At 42.4% G+C, this 23,072-nt stretch overlaps 1 protein-coding gene across 2 annotated transcripts in view; it reads left to right on the top strand.

The window, feature by feature from the left end:
• CYFIP1 (cytoplasmic FMR1 interacting protein 1) overlaps positions 1–23,072 on the top strand; it is a 58,392-nt gene that overhangs the window by 8,362 nt on the left and 26,958 nt on the right. Inside the window, exons 4-20 of one of the 2 annotated variants that reach the window (XM_083734187.1) lie at positions 1,149–1,226; positions 1,901–2,002; positions 2,264–2,445; positions 6,412–6,508; positions 6,700–6,828; positions 8,875–8,979; positions 9,666–9,757; positions 9,930–10,047; positions 11,903–12,025; positions 12,710–12,835; positions 12,940–13,106; positions 14,616–14,763; positions 18,638–18,791; positions 20,348–20,504; positions 21,283–21,379; positions 22,489–22,565; positions 22,668–22,776. In XM_083734187.1, coding sequence (XP_083590313.1) covers positions 1,149–1,226; positions 1,901–2,002; positions 2,264–2,445; positions 6,412–6,508; positions 6,700–6,828; positions 8,875–8,979; positions 9,666–9,757; positions 9,930–10,047; positions 11,903–12,025; positions 12,710–12,835; positions 12,940–13,106; positions 14,616–14,763; positions 18,638–18,791; positions 20,348–20,504; positions 21,283–21,379; positions 22,489–22,565; positions 22,668–22,776 — 2,061 coding nt within the window. Of the gene's footprint in view, positions 1–1,148; positions 1,227–1,900; positions 2,003–2,263; positions 2,446–6,411; positions 6,509–6,699; positions 6,829–8,874; positions 8,980–9,665; positions 9,758–9,929; positions 10,048–11,902; positions 12,026–12,709; positions 12,836–12,939; positions 13,107–14,615; positions 14,764–18,238; positions 18,387–18,637; positions 18,792–20,347; positions 20,505–21,282; positions 21,380–22,488; positions 22,566–22,667; positions 22,777–23,072 lie in introns of both variants that reach the window. The other variant, XM_083734188.1, reaches the window with a different exon arrangement.

The following is a 23,072-nucleotide window of genomic DNA, read 5'->3' as shown; positions in this document are numbered from 1 at the left end:
ATTCTGCATGTGTTCTGGATAATTTTTAGTACTTTCACCTGTTCTGTGGTAGAAACTTTGGCTTAATTTCATTCTTTTATTTTGTGTGTGTGTATGTGTATTTTCTCAGTTTGTAGCATTGTGATTATTTAGGTCCAACAAATTTTTAAAAAGTTCATTAGAAGTTCTGTAAATGTAAGTTATAGGAGGAGGCACCAGAATATAGAGGAAGCTTAAAGGGGATGGAGTTAACTCAAAAAAAATCTGAGAAATGCTGATGTAGACTGTCTCAAGTGATCCTTGATTCTGCTAAAATAAGCCACCTGGTGTTACAGTATTCCTTAGTTATATACTGGATTGGCAAGTTTTGCTGCTTAGCCTTCCTTTTTACAATTTAAAGGAGAAGGCTTTGATGGCTAGAGCGGATGGATGTTGTCGTCCAAAAACACATGGAAGACACCAGGCTAGGGAAGGTTGGTCGAGGATGCACGATTCTCATTTAGGATGCTAGAGGTCCCAGGTTTTTTGTCTTTAAGGGAGGGGCCATGTTTTGTGACAGAGCAAATGATTTGCATGTGGAAGTTCTGAGGCTCAGTCCCTGGTATCTCCAGTTTTGAAAGGATTGGGTAGCAAGCAATGTGAAAGACCCTTTGTGTAGGACCCTAAAGAGCCACTGCGAGTCATAGGAGGCAGTTGGCTCGATGGACTAACAGCCTGAACTGGTATAAATAACACTGCACCCTATGTTTCTGCAGTTAGACTGTTCTATGATTCTGCTCAAATGTGAGAGTTTAGTATTGGGCACATACCAATTAAGCATCCCAATAACCTTTTTCTTCCACCGTTTGTTAGGGGATATGATTCATTCAGTGATTTGTTGAAGCCGTAACCGTTATTGTTGAAAGCGAAAGATTTGGCTATGTTCCTAAGCACAATTACTTGGAAAAACCAGGGCTTAGAATTCCCAGTTGGCGATGTTCAGAGCTGGAGAAATAGTCAAAGCAAAATTTTGGACAGTGTTCTGATGAAAGCTTTTAGCTTATCACTTCTGAGATGCCAGGCAGATGTTTTATTTCTTTCTCTACATCACTGTTGGCTCCAGTAAACTTCCCTTTGTGTTTGCCTCTGCATCTTCTTCGTCGAAATAACAGCTTTTATTTTTACGATAGAACGAAATGTTGGAAGAAGGGCAAGAATATGCTGTCATGCTGTATACATGGAGAAGCTGCTCAAGAGCCATTCCTCAGGTAATGGAGCAACATGGACTCTTTAGTTCTATCATTTTGGCTTATTACAAATGTGTTGTGTCTCCCATTCCATACAGCTGGTTCCTGGGACAGCTGCCTTCTCAGCACCTGTCTACCTGCCTGTAGGGTGTGTGCGCATGTCTCAGTGTACAGGAACCACTTCCCATCTTTATCTTGGATGCTTTCTCGTTCTTGCAGCACACATATTTTTTACTGCAATAGAGGACAACGTTAGAAAATTAATGAGGAAGTGCTGTACAGTGGAAAGAGGGCAGGTGCTGACATTGGAGATGATCTTCCTCTATTTTAGTAGTACTAGAGGCAGAATCAATGTGAAACTCTACTCACCCCCTCTCGATCTTTGTAAGAGATACCACCAACCTGTTATTGAACTACTAGACAAGCCTTTCCAGCGCTTGACTCAAGTGTGTTGCATTTGGTAGAATAGTTATTGAATCAAGTGCTCAATAAGAAGGTGTGTTATGTGACATAGTGTAGCTTGCATGTTTTGACATAGATATTTTTGTGTGCGGAAGTTTTCTTCTGTGAACTGCCCTGGGTCCTCTGGGTGTAGGGCGGCATATAAATTAAATAAATAATTTTTTTTATAACTAGGTGAGGAAGATGTGTATGAAGAGTATATAATCTGACAAATTCTGCCCTCCCCTTTTCAGGTGAAATGTAATGAGCAGCCAAACAGAGTGGAAATTTATGAAAAAACAGTGGAAGTGCTGGAGCCAGAGGTCACAAAACTGATGAATTTTATGTACTTTCAGGTAAACGAATATCGGTTGCTAACTTGATGGTTGTTCTTCTTCCCCAGTGCTTTCCATGATTGCTGTTTTTCCCAGCATTCTTCCTTCCTTGCCTACCTTGTCTGTTCCATGGTAGTTATGTGTGGTATTTATTACTTAATGAATGGTTCACGTGGAGAGTCATTTTGTGTACTAGCAGTGTATGGACAAATCTGATCACTACAACCTGTGGGTAGCACTCTTACTTTAAACAACAACACAGAGATTTGCTTTTCTCAACAGAGAAATGCAATCGAAAGATTCTGTGGAGAGGTGAAGCGTTTGTGTCATGCCGAAAGGAGGAAGGACTTTGTGTCTGAAGCATATCTGATCACTCTTGGAAAGTTTATCAACATGTTTGCTGTTTTGGATGAGCTGAAAAATATGAAGTGCAGTGTGAAGAATGACCACTCGGCCTACAAACGGTGAGATGCTCGGGGGGGGGGGGGAGGGCAGCGTTTTCTATATTTGGTTTATGTTGTTACTGTGAATCATGCCAACTAGTACAGAGTTTTAGTATCGTGTTTTTTAGTATAGAGGGGACGCGGGTGGTGCTGTGGGTAAAACCTCAGCGCCTAGGACTTGCCGATCACATGGTCGGCGGTTCGAATCCCCGCAGTGGGGTGCGCTCCCGTCGTTCGGTCCCAGCACCTGCCAACCTAGCAGTTCGAAAGCACCCCTGGGTGCAAGTAGATAAATAGGGACCGCTTACCAGCGGGAAGGTAAACGGTGTTTCGTGTGCTGCGCTGGCTCGCCAGATGCAGCTTGTCACGCTGGCCACGTGACCCGGAAGTGTCTGCGGACAGCGCTGGCTCCCGGCCTATAGAGTGAGATGAGCGCACAACCCTAGAGTCTGTCAAGACTGGCCCTTATGGGCAGGGGTACCTTTACCTTTACCTTACCTTGCTGTTTTATCAGTGCAACGTCTCTTCTAATCTTCTGCGTCTGAGCTGCTTGGAACTAATGGATCACTGTAACCCTATGCCAGGTGTGACAAGCCTTTGACTCTTCAGATGTTGCTGAAGTAGAACTCCCATCATTCCTAGTTATTGGCTATGCTTCCTGGGGCTGATGTTGGAGTTCATCAACATCTGGAGGGCCAAAGGTTCTTCACACCTGCCCTGCGCAGTTGCTGAGTGTCATACCCAGGCATAGGCAAACTCGGCCCTCCAGATGTTTTGGGACTACAATTCCCATCATCCCTGACCACTGGTCCTGTCAGCTAGGGATGATGGGAGTTGTAGTGCCAAAACATCTGAAGGGCCGAGATTGCCTATGCCTTGTCATACCTGTTGAATTAAGGCTACTTCACTGATTGCATGGTGGCAAGCATGTTTTCATCTCCGAATACCTCTGTGGCAGGTTGCTGCGAGACATACTAGCTTCCTAGCATACATGCCTATAGTAATGTGTGTCTAGAAAAATGCAGTCCTTGTGTGCACGTATTTTGTGTATCGTCAAAAAAAGTATAATATGTCGGACAACCCTCAGTGTGTTTATATACTGGAAACAGTGTTTGATAGGGGCACATTCTCTGCAAGGAGTTTCAGATTAAGTCTTCTGTCAGCATTTACCCCTATGGAAAAGGAAAATTCTTTTTCTCTTGGCATATGAAGTTGCCTATAGCACCACAGGACAGTGTGGCCACAAGATGGCACTAGTTGTTTGCTATATGCTATATTCACATTTTGTCTATACTTGTAAAATAGATATCTTCCCTCCACCCACCCCCAAAAAGGTATAAAATGTGTCCTGGGAAATATTCTCACAGTGAGTTGAAACAAGAAGAGGTGGACTCAGGTTAGAAATTGCACAGGATTGGGGACTGGTGTCGAATGTGACATTCTTCTTACCTGTTTCTCCAGGAAATGTGCATGAGGCAGATAAGAGATGACTTTTGTGCGTGGATATCTTTTTCCTGGAGGGGTGGAATACAAATGGGCTGCCCGTTTTGAAATTGCGTTTCTGTTACAATATGCCTCCAATAGCATCTTTGCAAAAGCACTCCCAACGGTGATAACTGTTGAAGAAAGGTTGAAGAAAAATGTTGCACTGGAAAATGCATTAATTCTGATGGAACTTATTTAGAGCTGGGGCAATTTCAGTGCCCATATCTGGTTCTGAACCACGTCACTAGAGAGCCTCCGAAGCATGCTTGTTGAGTACAGTCCTTCATTTGTGATGCACCACAATTTGAAGCTTTGGGGCAGAACCAAGTATCTCATGGCCAGATCTTGAGAGTGTGGCGGGGGGGGGGGGCGAGGGAGAGGGCATGGAATGCAGGAGACATTCCATTGCATGTAAGTGGCATTCCATTCTGCTCATGGTGGGACCTTGCAAGTCTTGCCAGGTCTGATTTTATTTATTTATCACAACTTTTTATAAAATGCTGAACATCACAATAATACTATAGCAGTATACAAAAAAACCCACCTGTAAATAAAATAGATGACTGCTCTTAACTGCTCTTGAGTAAACTTATAATTCTGCTGTAGCTTATAAAAAAACCCTGAGAAATTAAAGTTAGCAACCTGTTAAATCAGAGCCTTTCTAACTTCAGTGGGAAGTGTGTTCTGCCACTGCAATGAGGAACCTAGTCCGAGCTACAATGGGATGGACCTCTGGCACATTGCAGCATCACAAGGATGCAATCTTATTTGCAAGGAGGTTTAAGCACCAGCACAGCTTAAAAAATAAATAACAAAATCAAGCTCTGGGTTCATCTCATGCAATCACATGTTTGAACTGCTGTCTTCTAAGTGTGTTATCTCTATGTTCTGTGCCTTAATGCTGCAGTCACCTGCAGTTCATACCTTAGGACTTGCTTCTGCAAAAAAGTGCATAGGTTTGGGTTCCTAGAGAAGCTTGTAGGCAACAAGGGGCTGTTCCTCTGAGATAACACCTGCAAAACAATGCCCCCCCGGAAATGTGTCGGGTGGTTGATTATGATGTTAATTATGATGAATAGCTTCATTAAGCCCACACTGCTCCTTTCAGAAAAATCCCATTCTGTGCAGCGGGGAAGACAACCACCTAGTGTCTAAAACCGCTTGCAATTCAGGCTGTGCTGTTCCTTTTGGACTTCTGAAGGGTAGTGTGTGAGTGAGAGGGGGTGGGGAAGCAAAGAGAGAAGGCAGTTTTCTAAGAGCTCTGTCTTCAGATGGCAGCTGAAAACAACACACCCAGCTAACTCCCACTTTAATGATTTGTTGAAAATTGGTAGTTTGGATCTGCACCCCTTATGGGTGTATACTAAGTTCATGGAGGTTTCTTTATGCTCTTGCCTGCATGGTTTGACTTGTTGTCTTAAGTGAGATGCCATTCAGTCATTGAGTGTTATTTCGCAACCTTTTTCCTTTGTTATCTGTATCACGTCAATCTAATAACTTCCAACCATAAACGAGGTCCTTGCCTCTTGGTATATTTTTATATTGTTGCATGTCTTAAAATTTGTTGTCCACTCAAGAGGGGTAAATTAGAAATATAAAATAAGCATAATATTTTTGCCTAAAAAGGAAGGTGGAAAAAAAGGAAAGGGTTCAGGAAGGAAAAAATGAAGTTGATTTTGGGTGCTGTTCTTGACACACCCCTGTTTTGCATTCTACATGGTTCCTCAAGAATGATTTAAAAATTAGGTAGTTACCGCTGAAAGTTGATTCCAAAGTAGAAGTGGCTCCGCCTAATTACCCTGTCAGAACTGATCCTTATGGAAAGCCCCTGTTGCAGGATCCATCTCCATGAATGCGGCCTATGCTGGCAACTGTGAGTCACTTGCATCACAAATTATTGCTGCTGGAAAATAATGACAGAACGGAGTGTGTCGGGACAACAACTTGAGTCTCCTGCCCACTGCACTTGCATTTACAGTCATACCTCTTGTTACGTTTGCTTCAGGTTAAATCTTTTCATGTTGTGTCCCGCGGCGACCCGGAAGTACTGGAAAGGGTTACTTCCAGGTTTCGCCGCATGCGCAGACACTCAAAACCACGTCTCACACATGCACAGAAATGGTAAACCTGTGTCTGCGCAGGTTGCGCTCTGCTCATGTTGCAAACGGGGCTCCGGAACGGATCCCATTCGCAGCCAGAGGTACCACCGTATTGGTTTCTACATTGCTCATCAAGGTGTGACATTGGATCCCATGGTGTGCATGCATGTGCACACGTGTGTGCTGGCTTCTTCTCTAGCAGCAGCAAAGCTAGTGGAGGCCAGCACAGTCGTCTCTATCCAGTGACAACAAATCATTAAGATACAGCAAATGTCCTTCATTCATACACTTGGCTTTGCAGTAATGTGTTTCTTGCAGGGACCAGTGGCATAGCTATAGTGATGATAGATATGTCTATCATTCTTGCAAGATTTAACTTATTTTTCTCCTGTTTCCTTTGAAGGGCTGCCCAATTTCTGCGTAAAATGGCCGACCCTCAGTCTATCCAAGAATCCCAGAACCTCTCCATGTTTCTTGCTAATCACAATAAGATCACACAGGTATGTTATTAAGTAAACTAAACTATGATGTCATTGTTCCCTTCTTATTCTTGTACAGAGCACGGTATCTTACGTGCTGAATAATATAATAAAATCCAGCTATTTCCATACATATCATTTCCACAAATATTCTCTCTTGATTCCCCCCCCCCCTGTTGCCATATACAAAGTTAAACTGGTTTCTGTTCTAGTCTTTACAGCAACAACTTGAGGTGATTCCTGGCTATGAAGAGCTGCTTGCTGATATTGTGAATTTATGCGTGGATTACTATGAAAACAAAATGTATCTAACGCCCAGTGAGAAGCACATGCTCCTAAAAGTAAGATATGCTGCTTGAAGCATTTCAGCATTGGGTGGGTGGGGGTTGGGGGGGAGGAATGCTGGGTGAGCATTGAAAATACTCTTGAAATGTTAGAGGTTCGTTGTCAAGTAACCTGGAATAATTGGTATGCTCTTTGAAGTATTTTCAGCCTCTCTTTTATGTATGTGAATTCCCTCCCTCCACACTTCTATATGCAGAGGGCCTAAATGATGATTTTAATGAAGGGGGTAGAGAAAAGGCAAAAATGGAATTAGAATGTTTTTGTGTCATTTTGTCATATTGGGTAAAATATATGCAGAGGCAAATCTACCATTTTCAATGCTTAGAGGAACTAAATTGCTCGGCATTCATTATATTGGCTTTTAGCTAAACGGGATATAGTAATGTTGGAAAAAAGCAATGTATTTGTGCCCAGGAATTTTTCGGCACTGTGCCTCCAAATGGCTCCGTATGCATTCATTCCATTGGTTTTTAGCCAAATGAATATAGTAATTTTAAAAATGTTGAAAAGGGTAGTTTATTTGTGCCTATGAATCTTTTTGCAGCATATCTAGGACTGCACAGGAAAGCTAGTTTAACAGCTTTCAAATCTGATTACCATACTTGGATAATTAGAAGCATTTATCGTTCAGATGCTTATAGCTCTGAAATGGAGCAGGTAAATTTGGCTGGGATATTCTAAGGGTTCCAGAGCTTATTGTGCTTATTCTTAACATATTTGACTGTGCTTTATTTAAAAAGTCCAGGTGCCTGCTTCTATGGCCTCTGGTGAAACACAGTTTTACTCTGTGTTTAGAGTTAATGATTGATTTTAATATTTTAGGAAGGATAGTTTTGTAATTCACTTGCTTCTGATATCCCCCAAATATATTACAATTATGAAAACTTTAAATTAGAAACTGGGCTCTTTTCATAAGAGAAACTTCAAGATTTATACATGAACAACTTCAAGATGACTAGGTATGAGAAAAATGTATATGTACAGAGCATCATGCATATACCCATCTGAATTTTCATGGTTGTAAAAATGATCAACATTTTATCTTGGGAAGATTTGGTGATCTCAGTGTTTTGTTCTGGATATCAATGGTTGCCATATTTGAGACTTGGATGAAATCTCCCCCAAGTCTGAATGGTGAGTCACCTGGGATAAATTTTGGTCCTCCAGCACCGAGAAGCAATTTATGTCAGCACTAGCTGATTCTTGGGGGAAGAAAATATCCCCATTGAGTTGCCATCACGAAGAAGGCTGTGTCATATCTCCATGGGCTTCTGCTGATGGTGGGACCATAAGAAAGATCTTAACACAGAGATCTTAACACACAGCCAGGCTGATGATGGAAAGAGGTGCTCCTTCAGATTCCAAGCTGATTATGGCTTTTATATGTTAATGCTAACTGATTGAATTGAGTTTGGTAGCCTATATGCCACTGATGCAAAGTCTTCAAAATAGTTGTGCTATGGTCTCATCTCAATGAGCCATCACATTTTGCACTAGCTGCAGCTTCTAAACCATCATCAAATAAAGCCCTGTATAAAATACATTTTGGTAACCTGATTTTGGTAACCTGATTTGGGAGGCTTCCAGGTCATAGATAGCTTTGGACAGGTTATATTGGACCAGGAACAGGCATAGCTGATACCCTAACTCTAGCTGCAATTAGCCACTCTGAGTCACAGAAACTGGGCTTTTGGTGTCCATGTTTTATCAAGGAGCATCCCTGAGGCACAACACCTCTGTCTTGTCGGGATACATCCTTGGTTTATCAGCCATCATGTCAGCTCATCATGGCCTCAAGGCAAAGGTACAGCATGACTTTGGGGGTACTTAAATAATAGAAATTTACGTGCATATGCATGATTAGAAAAGAGAGTTTGGTCAGTGGTAGAAAAATAAAATGGTGAATCATATTTATGATGCTTGTGCCATTATGCTCTAATAAACTTTATTTTGAGGAAGGTTTACAAGGTTTTGTTGCTTTCAGCATTGATCAAGTTAAGAATCAGGCGACAGGTCTTAATGTTATTTTATTCTCTTTTCAGGTAATGGGTTTTGGTTTGTATCTGATGGATGGCAGCGTCAGTAACATCTATAAGCTGGATGCCAAGAAAAGGATAAATCTGAACAAGATTGACAAGTTTTTTAAGGTTGGTTAAGAAGGTTGTCTGTCTTTTGAAAAGGGAGTGGTTATATATTACTTAGGTACGTGGGTGGTTGGTCACCTGAGTGACTAGGCATGCGAACTTTCCTGGCTCTGATTACATCATGAAGGTGGTTTCCTACCTATGATTCTTAAAATACATAGGTTTGTATCCATTGAAGTCATCCTTTTTGCACAATGATTTCTGCTTGTGCAGTGCAACTTCCCCTCCCTTTTCTTACCTTCTGCCTCTCCAAATCTGTTCTCAAGTATTTGGGGGACCTCCAGAACCAGATGTGGGGGTTTAAAGGGAAAGGATGTTTTATTGTGCAAGTATATATCGTTGGATGCAACTCACTATATTTCAAGTTGACACCATGTCCAGATGACAAATTCCCCGATGCTTAGTGTTGTCCTGATGTTTCAAGCCAGATGTGTGTGTGTTGAAGGCACTATTGCCAGCAGAAGGTGTTGGTTCTGTTCTGGGACTGTTGTAATTTGCCAGCACAAACCACAGGGGGTTTCTTTTTTGGTACCTTTACAAAATAATATTCTTTCCACGGAGAGTCATGGCTGCATATCATAGAATTGTAGAGTTAGCTTATGTATTTGCTGATTGTGTGGCTAAGTCCTGAATGAAACCAGAAGGTACACATAATTAACTTTGTTTAATTTGTTTTCTCTTGAGTCCAGCAGCTGCAAGTAGTTCCACTGTTTGGCGACATGCAGATCGAACTGGCGAGATACATTAAGACTAGTGCTCACTATGAAGAAAATAAATCTAGGTAAGAACTGAAAAGACATGCTGGCTTGCTTTTTCCAAGAACTACGAAATTGCTCTAAGTCATTCTTGCAGTTCACTTAAAGAAAATTCATCTGTGGGGCGTGGATCTTTTTGCCATGGGACTGTATAAATTTTATTTTCATGCTTTCTTTTCTCTTTTTCCCCTACCCTAGATGGACATGCACTTCTTCCAGCAGCAGTCCCCAGTACAATATCTGTGAGCAAATGATCCAAATAAGAGATGACCACATGCGTTTTATTTCGGAACTGGCTCGTTACAGCAATAGTGAGGTGTGTAGATTAATGCAGGACATGAGTCTTTGGATGGAATCAGGTTTTATATGCACCTAACCTGTTACATTAGCAGTTCTAAACATAAAAATGTGCCCCTGTTTCTCGTACAGACTAAGTAGTGTTAGTCTTACACTTCTGTGGTGTCAATAAAACATTTGCACCCTTTCGAGTGGCAAAGTGCTATTAGTGAATTCCACATTTGTGTGTGTCAGTTTTCTAACGAGTTCCATACCAGGTTTTTTTAATACTTATTTAAAAACAACAACTAGGCACAAGTTTATTTATGAAAATATGTAGCCTGAAAAGGCCACAAGGCATATGATGTGTATTACCCAGGACTTAATTTGATCACAGGGTTCATTTCTTAACTACCGTATTTTTCGCTCTATAGGACGCACCAGATGGTAGGATGCACCTAGTTTGCGGGGGAGGAAAACAAGAAAAAAAATATATTTTGTATCCCAGAAGCCAGAACAACAAGAGGATTCTGGCTTCTGGGATACCGTGTGGCTGTTCTGGCTTCTGCGATAACTGCGCCAAAAAACCTTCAGGGCAGCAGGATGCCAGGGCAGGAGCGTCGCTGAAGGGGCGCTGTTCAGTTCTCCCTCTCTGCCCTGCGAAGGAGAGGCACTGCGCAGAGAGGGAGAACTGTGCAGCGCCCCTTCAAGCGAAGCTTCTGTTCCTCCTCAGGCTTCACAGGACAGCCGCCTCGCTGCGAAGGTGGAGGAGGAACAGAAGGGACTCCGGCTTCCAGGCAGGCGCGTGGCTGAAGGGGCACTGCACAGAGAGGGAGAACTGCGCAGCGCCCCTTCAAGCGAAGCTGGAGAAGGAACAGAAGGAGACCCTTCTGTTCCTCCTCCGGCTTCCAGGCAGGTGCGTGGCTGAAGCCTTTGGAGTGCAGCGGGACCTCGCCCTGCACTCCAAAGGTTTCGGGAGTCTTGCTCTCCCGGCTTCAGCAAAAGGAACCCGAAGCCTTTGGAGCGCAGCGCGAGTCCCCACTGCACTCCAAAGGCTTCAGGCGGCTATCCCTGAAGCCTGGAGAGTGAGAGAGGTCGGTGTGCACCTCTCCAGGCTTCAGCGAAAGCAATCCGAAGCCTCCAGAGCACTCCCTCTGCACTTTCGGAGGCTTCACGTTGCTATCACTGAAGCCAAGGAGCCTGCATTCGCTCCATAGGACGCACACACATTTCCCCTTAATTTTGGAGGGGGAAAAGTGCGCCCTATAGAGCGAAAAATACGGTATATTTCAGCCTTAGTTCTAAATTATGTGAAGTAAGATGGAGAAAGAGCACATTAGTATATTTAACTATGGGTCTTTCTGTTCCCTACCCTCTTATTATGGGGAAAGAGTTCCAGACCAGAGTCAGCTTGACCAGTGGGGAAAATAGTGGTGTAAATGCCTGTTCATCATAAATTAAAACACTACTCATTTAAAGCTGATGTCTCCCCGACAAAGAATCCTGCGAATTGTAGCTTGTTATGGGTGCTGAGTAAAAGGTAAAGGACCCCAGATGGTTAAGTCCAGTCAAAGGCGACTATGGGGTTGCGGCGCTCATCTCACTTTCAGGCCGAGGGAGCCAGCATTTGTCCACCGACAGCTTTCTGGGTCATGTGGCCAGCAGGACTAAACCGCTTCTGGCGCAACGGGACACTGTGGGTGCTGGGTGGACCAGCATGAGGCTGCACTATGGGGAAGTGGTTCCAATATTGTAATATGGAAGATGAGCTTCCGCATGTTTTTTTATGAAACCTGAAAAGCACACACAGATGGTTATGTTCCGCACTCTATAAAACAATTCATGTTTAGTCATATATGCACTGCATGTTTTAACAAGCATGCTTTTCATTACAGGTAGTGACTGGATCAGGCCGCCAAGAAGCTCAGAAGACTGATGCTGAGTATCGGAAGCTCTTTGACCTTTCTCTCCAAGGTCTTCAACTTCTGTCTCAGTGGAGTGCACATGTTATGGAAGTGGTATGTGCAGGGCAGGCTGTGGAAAGTTCTAAAGAGAAGCAACCGTGAGGGGGAGTGGAAATGTTTTGTTTTCACTGTAATCTTTAGATGGCATATTATAGAGCAGCATGTGATACTCTGTTTGCACCCTTACTTGGATGAGTTAAAGATCTCAAATAGACTCAAAACTATTATGTGGAGCATGTATCTGAATGTCACATTTGTAGGCTGTGAAGGAATTTTTCCGCTAGTTGAGTTGGCATGAGATCTTTGTGGGGTTTTTGTCCACCTTCCTCTTAGTAATATTCATATTAGAATATAAGATTAAAAACCACTGTTTTACTGCTATGGCCATTTTGCAGAAGCCACTGGAAACACTTCCTTGTGGAAGAGTTCCCCATCATGCAAGGTTCAGTGCCAAAGCTACATGTGGCGAACTTGGTAAAAATATCAATACGTTTACCTGCACACGCAGAAGCTTGCTTCTGTATTCACATCACCACTTTATTTGTTATCTTGGGGTGTTGATCTTCCTATTTTAGGGCTTAACAACTATTGATCTAATGAAATGTAGTTGCCTGTTCAAAAGCACAATAGTATATAAGCTTTCATTCAGCCTTAGTGGTGTATTGCAGTTGTTACTGTGGTTTCTCAGTTCAGTTTTTGTCGGTTCTGGCCATTCTTAACCCCCTTCATCAATTGCAGTATTCTTGGAAACTGGTGCACCCAACGGACAAATATTCCAACAAAGATTGTCCAGACAATGCAGAAGAGTACGAAAGAGCAACACGATACAATTATACCAGCGAAGAGAAGTTTGCTCTTGTTGAGGTAAGAAAGAGAAAATGCCTTCTGACCACGATCACCCACGTCTTTTCTCTTCATGACTTGTGCTTTGTCTAAATTATGTGAAAACCAATTTCCCCCCCATGCAGGTTATAGCGATGATTAAAGGGCTGCAGGTTTTAATGGGGAGGATGGAAAGCGTCTTCAATCATGCCATTCGCCATACCATCTATGCCGCGCTCCAGGATTTCGCCCAGATTACACTCAGAGAACCGTTGAGACAGGCCATCAAGAAGAAGAAAAATGTCATCCAAAGGTGTGGCTAATGCCCTCTCGTGCCATTTAGCTTTTCATTCAGATGCGCAGTATTTGTTAAAGGAAAACATAGCACCTGAGAGCATCTGTTATAATGCAGTGGGACTGTCTTGAATTCTCCCAATGGAAACTTGAGAATGTTTTTTTGGATGGGATCCACAAAACTTGCTGTGTGCAATGGCTCTCCATCTCCTGGCCACCTGTATTACCCAGTGTCCTACAGACCACATGGCCCAGCAGCTGTGCAGTATTGCCAGAGCTTCTGCAACTGGTCCAAGCAGTTGTGACAGCTCCATGGCAGCCGTTGCAAGCTCTCTCACGCCATAATTCCCACAGTTGCTGATGAGCTACTCTGCAACTGTTCTGGCCATTGATCAGATATTGGGTGGCAATGTACTGGCATTATATGCCTTGCATTAGTTAGGAAAGTAGGAAGAGGATGCTGTATTCATATCTCTTTGGCAGGGCTTTGTAGATTGCATCCTTAGTGAGGCTATTGGGAATTCGTTTCCTCCCAGAACTGCAGTACCCTTGAGAGAAAGTAATGACAAAGTCACTTTGCATGATGCCTGTTAAACAAAGCTAAACCATACATATCCAGTAACATTTTCCTTCACAAGGGTCCACATCACAGTTGCAATTTTAATAAAAACAACAATCATAACTTTATTATTTATATGTCACCCATCTGGCTGGGTAGCTCCAGCCACTCTGGGCAGCTCCCAACAAAATATTTAAAACACAATAAAACATCAAACATTTAGAACTTCCCTATACAGGGCTGCTTTCAGATGTCTTCTAAAAGTTGTGTAGTTATTTATCATCTTGACATCTGCTGGGAGGGCATTCCACAGGGCGGGCCCCACTACCCAGAAGGTCCTCTGCCTGGTTCCCTGTAACTTCACTTCTCACAGTGAGAGAACTGCCAGAAGGCCCCTGGAGCTATAACAGCACTTCATATGTGTGAAGGGGCCTCTACACATTGAAGAAACAGCAGGCCTGTGCAACTTGTCCAAGCACTGGCATTATACAGTTACCCTCCTCACTATAACAGCCATGTGTTGAGTGCGGGCATCTTAAGGGGTTCCACCTTCCATAAAAGTTTATGCACATGGATGTCTGTGTGTTGGAGTAAGGGCTACAGATATTCATGCTCAGTGTGTGGATGTTGGAAGCAGGTCTGGGAAGTCACTTGACCCTTTGACACAGGACGCCCCCTTCATGCAAGGAAAGGCGTTACTTGCACTTGAACGGTAAATCTGAAAGAAACCTGCTGTGCTCTCAATTATTTAAAAGCAGAGGTTTCCAGGCTTAAGAATTCACAAGGATATGGAATGTTTGCTTTAGCCAGTCCATTGGTGGAAAATGAGGCGTGTTCTCGATATGACAGTTTTAGCCGTCTGTGGAATGTGTGGTGACTTTAGAATGCATGTGTCAGGATGCTTGTGGTTGTTATGGAAGAGTTCACACTTTTATCAGGAACTCACATGCCCTCTTGGATCGTGACTAGCGTTCTCCAGGCGATCAGAAAGACTGTGTGCGACTGGGAAGGTGGCCGTGAGCCGTTTAATGACCCTGCGCTGAGGGGAGAGAAGGATCCCAAAAGTGGCTTTGATGTCAAAGTCCCAAGACGAGCAGTGGGCCCCTCCAGTACCCAGGTAATTTCTTTCTCTCTCTCTTAATTCTGGTATGTGTGTCACTGACTTGATACAGGAATTACTGTGGAATGAACCCATTTAAAAAGATTAGTTATATAAATCCTGTGTAAATCTGGATTAGTAAAAAAAAAAAAATCTCATGCAGGGGTACTGTCATTTTAATTTTCTACGCTGATTATTCCCTTTCCATGCCCCCTCCCACAAGCCTTTCCTTTACAGCATGTACCTCCTGTGGGATTAATGCTTCTATATTTAAATTCTGTTTTTACAAAGTTTTAGTTGTTTGTATGGCTGATGCCCTCGTGTTTATCTTGCTGCACTTAAACGGTATATACCTGTTTTCAGTATAGTGTGTGTGCACACATATACACATGTAATGACTTTTCTCTGCTTATGCCTACTGTGGTTTATTGCTGGGGTATTCTCTTCTGATAAAATCTTTTCTTGGCTGTTTCTACTTGTGTGTAGAGATGGGAGAGGCATTTGCTCTGCTTGAATTTTAAAATGTGAACCTCCCTAATTGGCATTTCCCAAACCAATATGTGAGCTGAAATGCAGCTACCTGTCGAACTCCACACTCTTGCAGTGCTGTTCTAAAATCTAAAACATATGCATACACCTGTACAGATATACCTTGGAAGTTGAATGGAATCCGTTCCAGAAGTCGGTTGGACTTCCAAAACGTTCGACTTCCAAAAATTATTCGAAAACCGGAACAATCACTTCCAAAACGTTTGAGTTCACAGGCATTTGGCTTCCGAGGTTCCACTGTATTAGGGAAAATTGCTTGCAGAATGTGTGTATTAGGACAAATGCACAATAAAACGCATTAGGATTTTAATGCTGTGTTTAAAACAAAAATCACAAAATGACACAGCAGTTAGGAGTGTACTGAAGATTGAAAAGATGAGAATCAGAATCCAAAATTGGCAGATCGGGCCATCAGTACTTGTGAGTACAATTAAGCTGTTTGTTTTTATTTTTTTGTGATTATGAAATACATTTTAGTCATTTAATTTTATTTAACGGGACTTACATACTGCTTAATCACCAAAACTTAATGTGGTTTATATAAAATATAACACACACATCAAAATTACCAATAAAACCAGAAGTTAAAAACAAATGAATCTAATAAAAATAAAATCAGTTTTTAAAACTAACATTAAAATCACACATCTATCAGGTTTTCTGTCTGGGTAGGGTTGGTAGTTTTTAGCAGACGCTGGAAACATTGCAGAATTCCAAAATGTAAACGATGCCACTAAGAAGGATTGATTCCTTCCAAGTGTGGAATGAACATTATTTGTCATATCCAGTTCCACAGATTGAAGTGGTCGTGTGGCACAATAAACCTGTCCCAAATTGTTAAGGGCTTTATTTTGCCAATAGTAACACCTACTAACTGATTCGCCTGCCAGTGCAGATCTTTGAGCAGAGTTGCAATGTACTGACAAGGTCTCACTCCTGCCAGCAATGGTGCTGCAGCATTCTGCATTAACTGCTGTTTCTGGACCCAAGTGCAAAGGAAGCCCTGCTCAGGATTCATTGCAGTAATCCCAGTTTTGAAGTCACTGGTGCCTGGACTACTGTGGCAAATCTCTTCCATTCCAGAAATGGCCACGCCTGTCACATCAGCCTCAGCTGGTAAAAGGTGTTCCTAGCTATCAAGGCTACTTAGGCCTCCGGGGGGGGGGGGGGACTAGATACAGAAGCATATCTGCACCTTTAAGGATAGTGCAACTGGCGGTTGGCCAATTTCTTAGATGAGGAACCATTCATTCACAGTGCCTCTTGTCTTCCCAGGATTCAGGCTCACCTTATTTTCCACCCTCCGTCCCTTTGTTAGGGCACCATAGCCTTTCCTTGATTCAGATGTTGTGCAGAATTAAGACCCAAATCTCTTAATAACTGCTCCAAATAGATATTAAATATTATTTGGGATGAAATAGTGAACTGTGGCACCCCATTGCATAACTGCCAGGGAGCTGAAAAACACTCCTAATGCTCCTCTCTGGACTCGGTCCCAGACATAGGACAGGATCCACTGCAACACAGGGTTCCCAATCCCCATCCCATGAAGGGGATCCAGGAGAATTCCATGTAAGGTGTCTGAAATTTTTCCTGCACCATCTCCCCACCTTTTGCATTAAGCAGCCCAAATTTGGTAGCCATATTGCTCTCCCTACTATTTTGAAGGGAGATCTCAAACATCTGACTTTATTGAGCTACCCTTAATGTGAGGAGGAATGTAACATTATTATTATTGTTATTATTATTATTAATATGCCACTTTTCATCAAATGATCTTAGGGCAGTTCACAGAATAAAATACAAGATAAACACAAGTAAATAACTAAACCAAAACAACAAAGCAATACCACCCCCAACTGTCTTGATTGGTTAGCTGAACAGGATGAGTTTATTGATTCACACACACACACACACACACACACACACACACACACTTCCCCAAAAATCTAATATTAGGAAAACTCTGTAATAATTGTAATATGTGATATAGTAGCTTCTTCAATATTTTAAAACTCAGTGTAAAGTTTGAACACATAACATGGTAAACATGTGACTTAGCCACAATGCAGAGGTGGTGACCAGTCCCACAATAAGCAATAGTATTTTGGATTTGTTCATCATGAACCCATGCTGTGCTGTGAAAGAGTTTTGAAACCTTAAAACTTTTCAAAATCAGATTGTGATATGGAATGGAGACGGATGGACAGGGAAACTCTGAAGTTCAGTGGTGGTGGTGGTGAACTATTTCTTGTTGGTGCAATACTTTGGGTGCAGCTGTAGTAGCTTTATCGATTGTAGTATAAACTTGTCATCACTGTACCCCCCCACCTCCCTGTGGTTCTTCTTTTTACAGTCTGTCCCACCCTTATCTTTTCCTTCCTTCAGCTCTTCTTCTTTCTCATAGTATAACAGCCTGTTCATTTTTGAGAGATAAGAACATTCCAAACACAGCAGCCTTGGAGCCATCTTGCTGTGTAGTTTTGTGCATTGCTGCTATTTATTTAATTTATGAATCGCTTTCCCATAATACATTCCAAAGAGATTTTAGTGCTACAGCAGGTAGCATCTTGCTGTATTGCAACTAGAAATCTTTGTAATTGGGGAAACCAATTCCCAGTGAATTTTGCCCAAGGCATTGTGTATCTTTTATGACTTGTAGGGATACAAGAGTCCAGATGGCATCGTCTTATGGGCAGCATTCTCAGCCTTTACAAAATGAACAGGCAAAACAACAAACCTGTCCACCTTGGATGTAGACCAGGGTGGCTTCCGCATACTTCGCTGTCTTGCTATTCCTGTCTTAACAAACTAATATACCGTACATTTCTTCTGGTTTTGTATTTTCTCCTTTTCTTATTTACCTATGTGGTTTGTTTTTTTAATTAACGGACTCTCTCTTCTTCCCCCTTTTTTTGCCTCTTCCTTTTCTGTTGGTTTTTAGCTCTACATGGTCCGCACTATGGCAGAGTCCTTGAACTCTGCTGAGCTGTTGAAGCAGCTCAGATCTCTGGGAATGGAAAAGTTATTGCATGTGATAAACAAGTTTCTGAGGCAGTCCTACATCTATCCCACTCTTTTAAACTATGGTGGTAAGGCATTACTTATTATTTTTTTAATAGTGTGGTGACACAAACTGTTCCATTGCAAATTGTGGGGCTTTCTTCTTCTTTCTCTTTCTCCCCTCACCGCCTTAGGTTTAATGACTTTTGAACTTCCTTATCAGGTTTCAGTTTGAAGTGGAGCAGGTCTTTGCGTTGGGCAGTGTGCATCCGTAATGCTGAACTAATGTTCCATATTGTGTTTTTCCCCCCCGTCACAAATGTTCTGTTCAATAACACAGCTTTACATGGTGAGAACCATGTTAGAGTCCCTCATTGCTGACAAAAGTGGCTCCAAGAAAACTCTGAGAAGTAGCCTTGAGGGGCCCACCATATTGGACATAGAAAAATTCCACCGAGAGTCTTTCTTCTACACTCACTTGATAAATTTCAGTGGTAAGATACACAGATGATCAGTGTCCAGCTTTAGCATGTCCTAATACCTCTAACATAACCTGGGAATATGTTTCCGATTTTGTGTGGCTTACTTTTGTTTTAAAACGATCGCCTGGCTGCTCTTAGAAGCAGGGATTCTGGGCGACATGGACCCCTTGTCTAATCCAGAAAGGCACTTCCTATGTTCTTAATGTGTTGGAACATTGCAAATAACACTGGAATTAAGAGGTTAGATGCTTCATATGCTTTTCCAGTTGGCACGACTTTCCTTTCTTCCTTCGCAAAAATTTCAGCGTAATAAGAAGTCCCAGTATTGAAATCTGCTTAAAATGGCCAAAACGTGTCTGCTAAGTCCTTTTTCTTCTTCTTCTAAAGAGAGAAACCTAATGCCATGCCTTGGGTAAAACAATTTTCTTTGTTTTGGCTGCCATTCTCTCTACTGTTGGCTGTAATCGGAAGCATGTTGTTTTAGTGGATTCACCTACTGACATGTCTCTAGTCTAGTCGTACCACATTGTGTTGTCTTTCCAACTCATGCTGTTATTGGAACTCTGCTTTGGATGGGAGGAAGACTTTATTCATGTTTATAGTGTTGTCGAAGCATAATGCTCTTCTCTTTCATTAGCCCTAGTGCCCTTGTTGTGCTTCCCGAGTTCAGTGATTCCCAAACAGTGAATTCGGGACCCTCTAGTACCTTTTGAAATAGGTCCACCACCAGCAATATTGGACTAGCACAAATCAGAATGACAACAGAGCAGCCAATCTTTGCTCATTTCTGCCAGCTGCAATAAATGTCCATAAAAGCAAGGCTTCTTATATGCGCACATCAGAGAGGTTGCTGGAAATTGCTCTGTACCCAGCCCTAGTAAATGAATTGCCAAGGCTGAAAAGGAGACTCCTTAGAGGTCTGAGGTATGCACTTTTGAAGTTTGGGAATCACTGCTCTAGTCGACTGAAAACACTGCTGCTATGACGAGCTGGAAGGAACCTTTGACATATCTGATAGTGTCTTATGAGCAATTCCACTTGCTGTAATTACTTTCTGCCCCTCCATATAAAAAAAAATTGTACTAATTTTGATCAGCACATACCATACGGAGTGAGAGAATTCCACCATTTAATTGAGTGAATAGAAGGATGACAGATGTTGCAAGACAGTCCCCTCTCTTCTGCACTTCCTTATTAACCAAAGCCAGGAAACGTGGCATTCATGGCATTAGCACAAGCTGGGAGACCAGTTTAGAATGTGTGGGCATGCATGTGTGCGCCCCTAAATTGTCTAGTTGGCCATTCTTCCAGTAGTGTTTTCAGTGATGAAACCATTTATGCTTCTGCTGGGTGGTTGTTGATAGCAGCTGTATTTAACTTTGTAGGTTCTCCATTTGAAAACCGGTTTTGGTTTCCTTTCCATGCATAACTCTAGTCACCCTCTTTCACTTTCCTTTGTTCATTCATACAACACCTGCACCGCTAGAATAGTGCTGCTTCTGTGTGTACGTGTGCTTATTTTCTCCTTCACAAGAGTATTGATTCGGTATCTTTTCTTCTTTCATAAGAAACCCTGCAGCAGTGCTGTGACTTATCCCAGCTGTGGTTCAGGGAGTTCTTTTTGGAGTTGACAATGGGCAGAAGGATCCAGTTTCCCATCGAGATGTCTATGCCTTGGATTCTGACCGACCACATTTTGGAGACCAAGGAAGCATCGATGATGGAGTAAGCCTGATGTCATTCTATCACTTCTTGTTGAGTAGTAGATGCAGAAAATTCTGATGACGATGAAATTAGAGGCTTAGTGGGGTAGTCTAGGTAAGCAGAATAGGAACCTCCTTTTCAAGTAAGAAGTTGAAGGAGGACAGGTGGCCCCCAGAATTACCTCCTCCACTCACCCAACTTCAGATTGTCGGAGCAGACAAACATCCCCCCACCTCCTGGATGCTGGGCTCTGTTGCCTTCTCAGGTCATCTTCAGTACTTTGCCCTAAGATTTTTCAAGAACTCCGTTGCCCACTTTACTCATGGGCTAAGGATGGGTTCAGTTTTACTAGTCATTTCCCTCTTTTTCTGCTTGTAACATTCTTCCTCCACTTCTAACAACCACTTTGGAGCTCCTTGGTTTGGTTCAGAAGAGCTGCTAGGGTACTGGATTGCTAGTGCTCAAAAAAGAACACTCTTGACACATTCTTAGCTACCTCTAGTCAGTCTTTGTGCTGAAGTTCCCACGGCCTTTTCGTTTTGGGTAATGTATGTAATATCGGAGCATCCCTTCTTCCCACTTGTAGTCATGATGGTTGGAACTGGAGTATTTCTACATTGTGACAACTATGCACAACTATATGCTTGCTAGTTACCAGAATTTTGGAATGGATAACTTTTGCATTTTGTTAATGCCCATTTATACACTTATTGTATTCATCCGTGGCAAGTCTATTATGTCAGGGGACAGGAATATTTTACACGTGTGCCTGAAAAAATAACATATTGTCTTCTTTTAGATACGTGCTGTATTCTTTAGATCTTTATAATGACAGTGCCCACTACGCCCTTACCAAATTCAAGAAGCAGTTCCTCTATGATGAAATTGAGGCAGAGGTAAGATAATTGAATCTGTTCTGATGGTTGAAAATCTGTTCAGCATCAGCACATGCGATTGAGTTTATTAGTAGGTAAAGATGAAGAGATGGTGTGAGGAGAACCAGAGTGAATGACAGGCACACAAATGCATGTTCATAATTTGCATGCAGGGAACAAGCAGTAGTGGGGAGGGGAGAGAGACGTGGGGATCGCCGGCAAGACGAAAGCAGCAGGAAAGGTGAAATATATAATATTTTATATATATATATATATATATATATATATATATATATATATATATATGTATGTATGTATATCTACACATATATATGCAATATACAAATGAGAACCATAGTTTGGCCGACAGTGTGTGTGTGTTACGCGATCGTGGAAAGCAGCAAGCACAAGCGGTTTAACGTGTGATTCGGGGGGCGGTGGAACAAGATTTCCTGCCACCCAGTGCCACCCATGTGTGATATTATTTTATTATTAAATGCATTTTCATTGCATTTCTACTCACAACCCCCCCCCCCCAAGACAGTGTACCGTTTAGGCAGAACAACGCAGGTTAAAATACCTAGTAGAACAAAGCCGTTATTAAAACCAGAGAGTGGAATTTACAGCCCATCAAAAGCCAGGTGGAATGAAACAGTTTTTACAGCCCACCTAAAGCTGCTCCAGCCCTAACTTCCCAAGGGAGAGAGTTCCCCTGTTGGGCATTGCAGCAGAAAAGACCCAGTTGCAAGTACCGACCAAGCTTCTCTAGGTGGTGAGTTTGAGCTGACTCCATTAAGAAGAGTTGTGCTTGAAGCTGCATGGATGTGCGAAGGCCTATACAAGCATAAGAAGCTGCCTTAGACTAGGTCAGACTGTGCCTCTCTAGATCAATGCTGCACATGCGTGCTGATTGTTGGTGTTGATGTGGTGTCCCCTTCGTGTATGGGGCTCAGGGCAGTCCTGTTTCTCCCCCGCTTCATGCACATACTCATTGCCTACACCCTAAAAGGGGGGGCCTGATGCAAATGGAAAATGTAGTCTACAAAGGCTGCAGAAGTAGATTTCCAAAGGGAAATGTGCTTAAGTAAATACTGTGTTTTAACTGAGGAATTCATATGTTGCGTCTTCAGGTCAATTTGTGCTTTGATCAGTTTGTCTACAAGCTGGCAGACCAGATATTTGGATACTACAAGGTGATGGCAGGAAGGTAAGTAGTCGTGTTAAGCAACTTTTTTAAGCATTCATGTTATGAGTTTTGAAATGCAGCTTTTCATCAACTGTTCATCAAATGTTCTCCCTTTCCAAATAGCCTGCTTTTAGATAAACGGTTAAGATCAGAATGCAAGAATCAGGGAGCAACGATTCCCTTGCTAACATCTAACCGGTATAATACACTCCTAAAGCAGAGACATGTTCAGGTTAGTAAGTATATGGCATTCTTGGACTCTTCCCCACTCCACCCCCGTCTTAATTATCTCCCCTTCAACCCCACTGTGTTGATGCTTGAGGCCCATCTTAAAATTGCTTAAATGTACGAGACACAAGCTTGTTTTTCGATCAACTTGGCTTTGGAAATCTTTGGCTCTCCAATGTTACTGAACTGTAATGCCCAACATCCCTGGCCATTCCTGATAGGGCTGATGCTGTCCCACTGAGCTACTGTTTTGCACCAGAGTCCAGTTGTTGGACCAGTTGGGTTTTGTTCTAGATCCTT

This window comes from Podarcis gaigeae (genome assembly GCF_964106915.1).
Source record: "Podarcis gaigeae genome assembly, chromosome: 4".
In the NCBI taxonomy this organism is placed as follows: domain Eukaryota; kingdom Metazoa; phylum Chordata; class Lepidosauria; order Squamata; family Lacertidae; genus Podarcis; species Podarcis gaigeae.
This window is presented reverse-complemented; position numbering and strand designations above follow the sequence as displayed.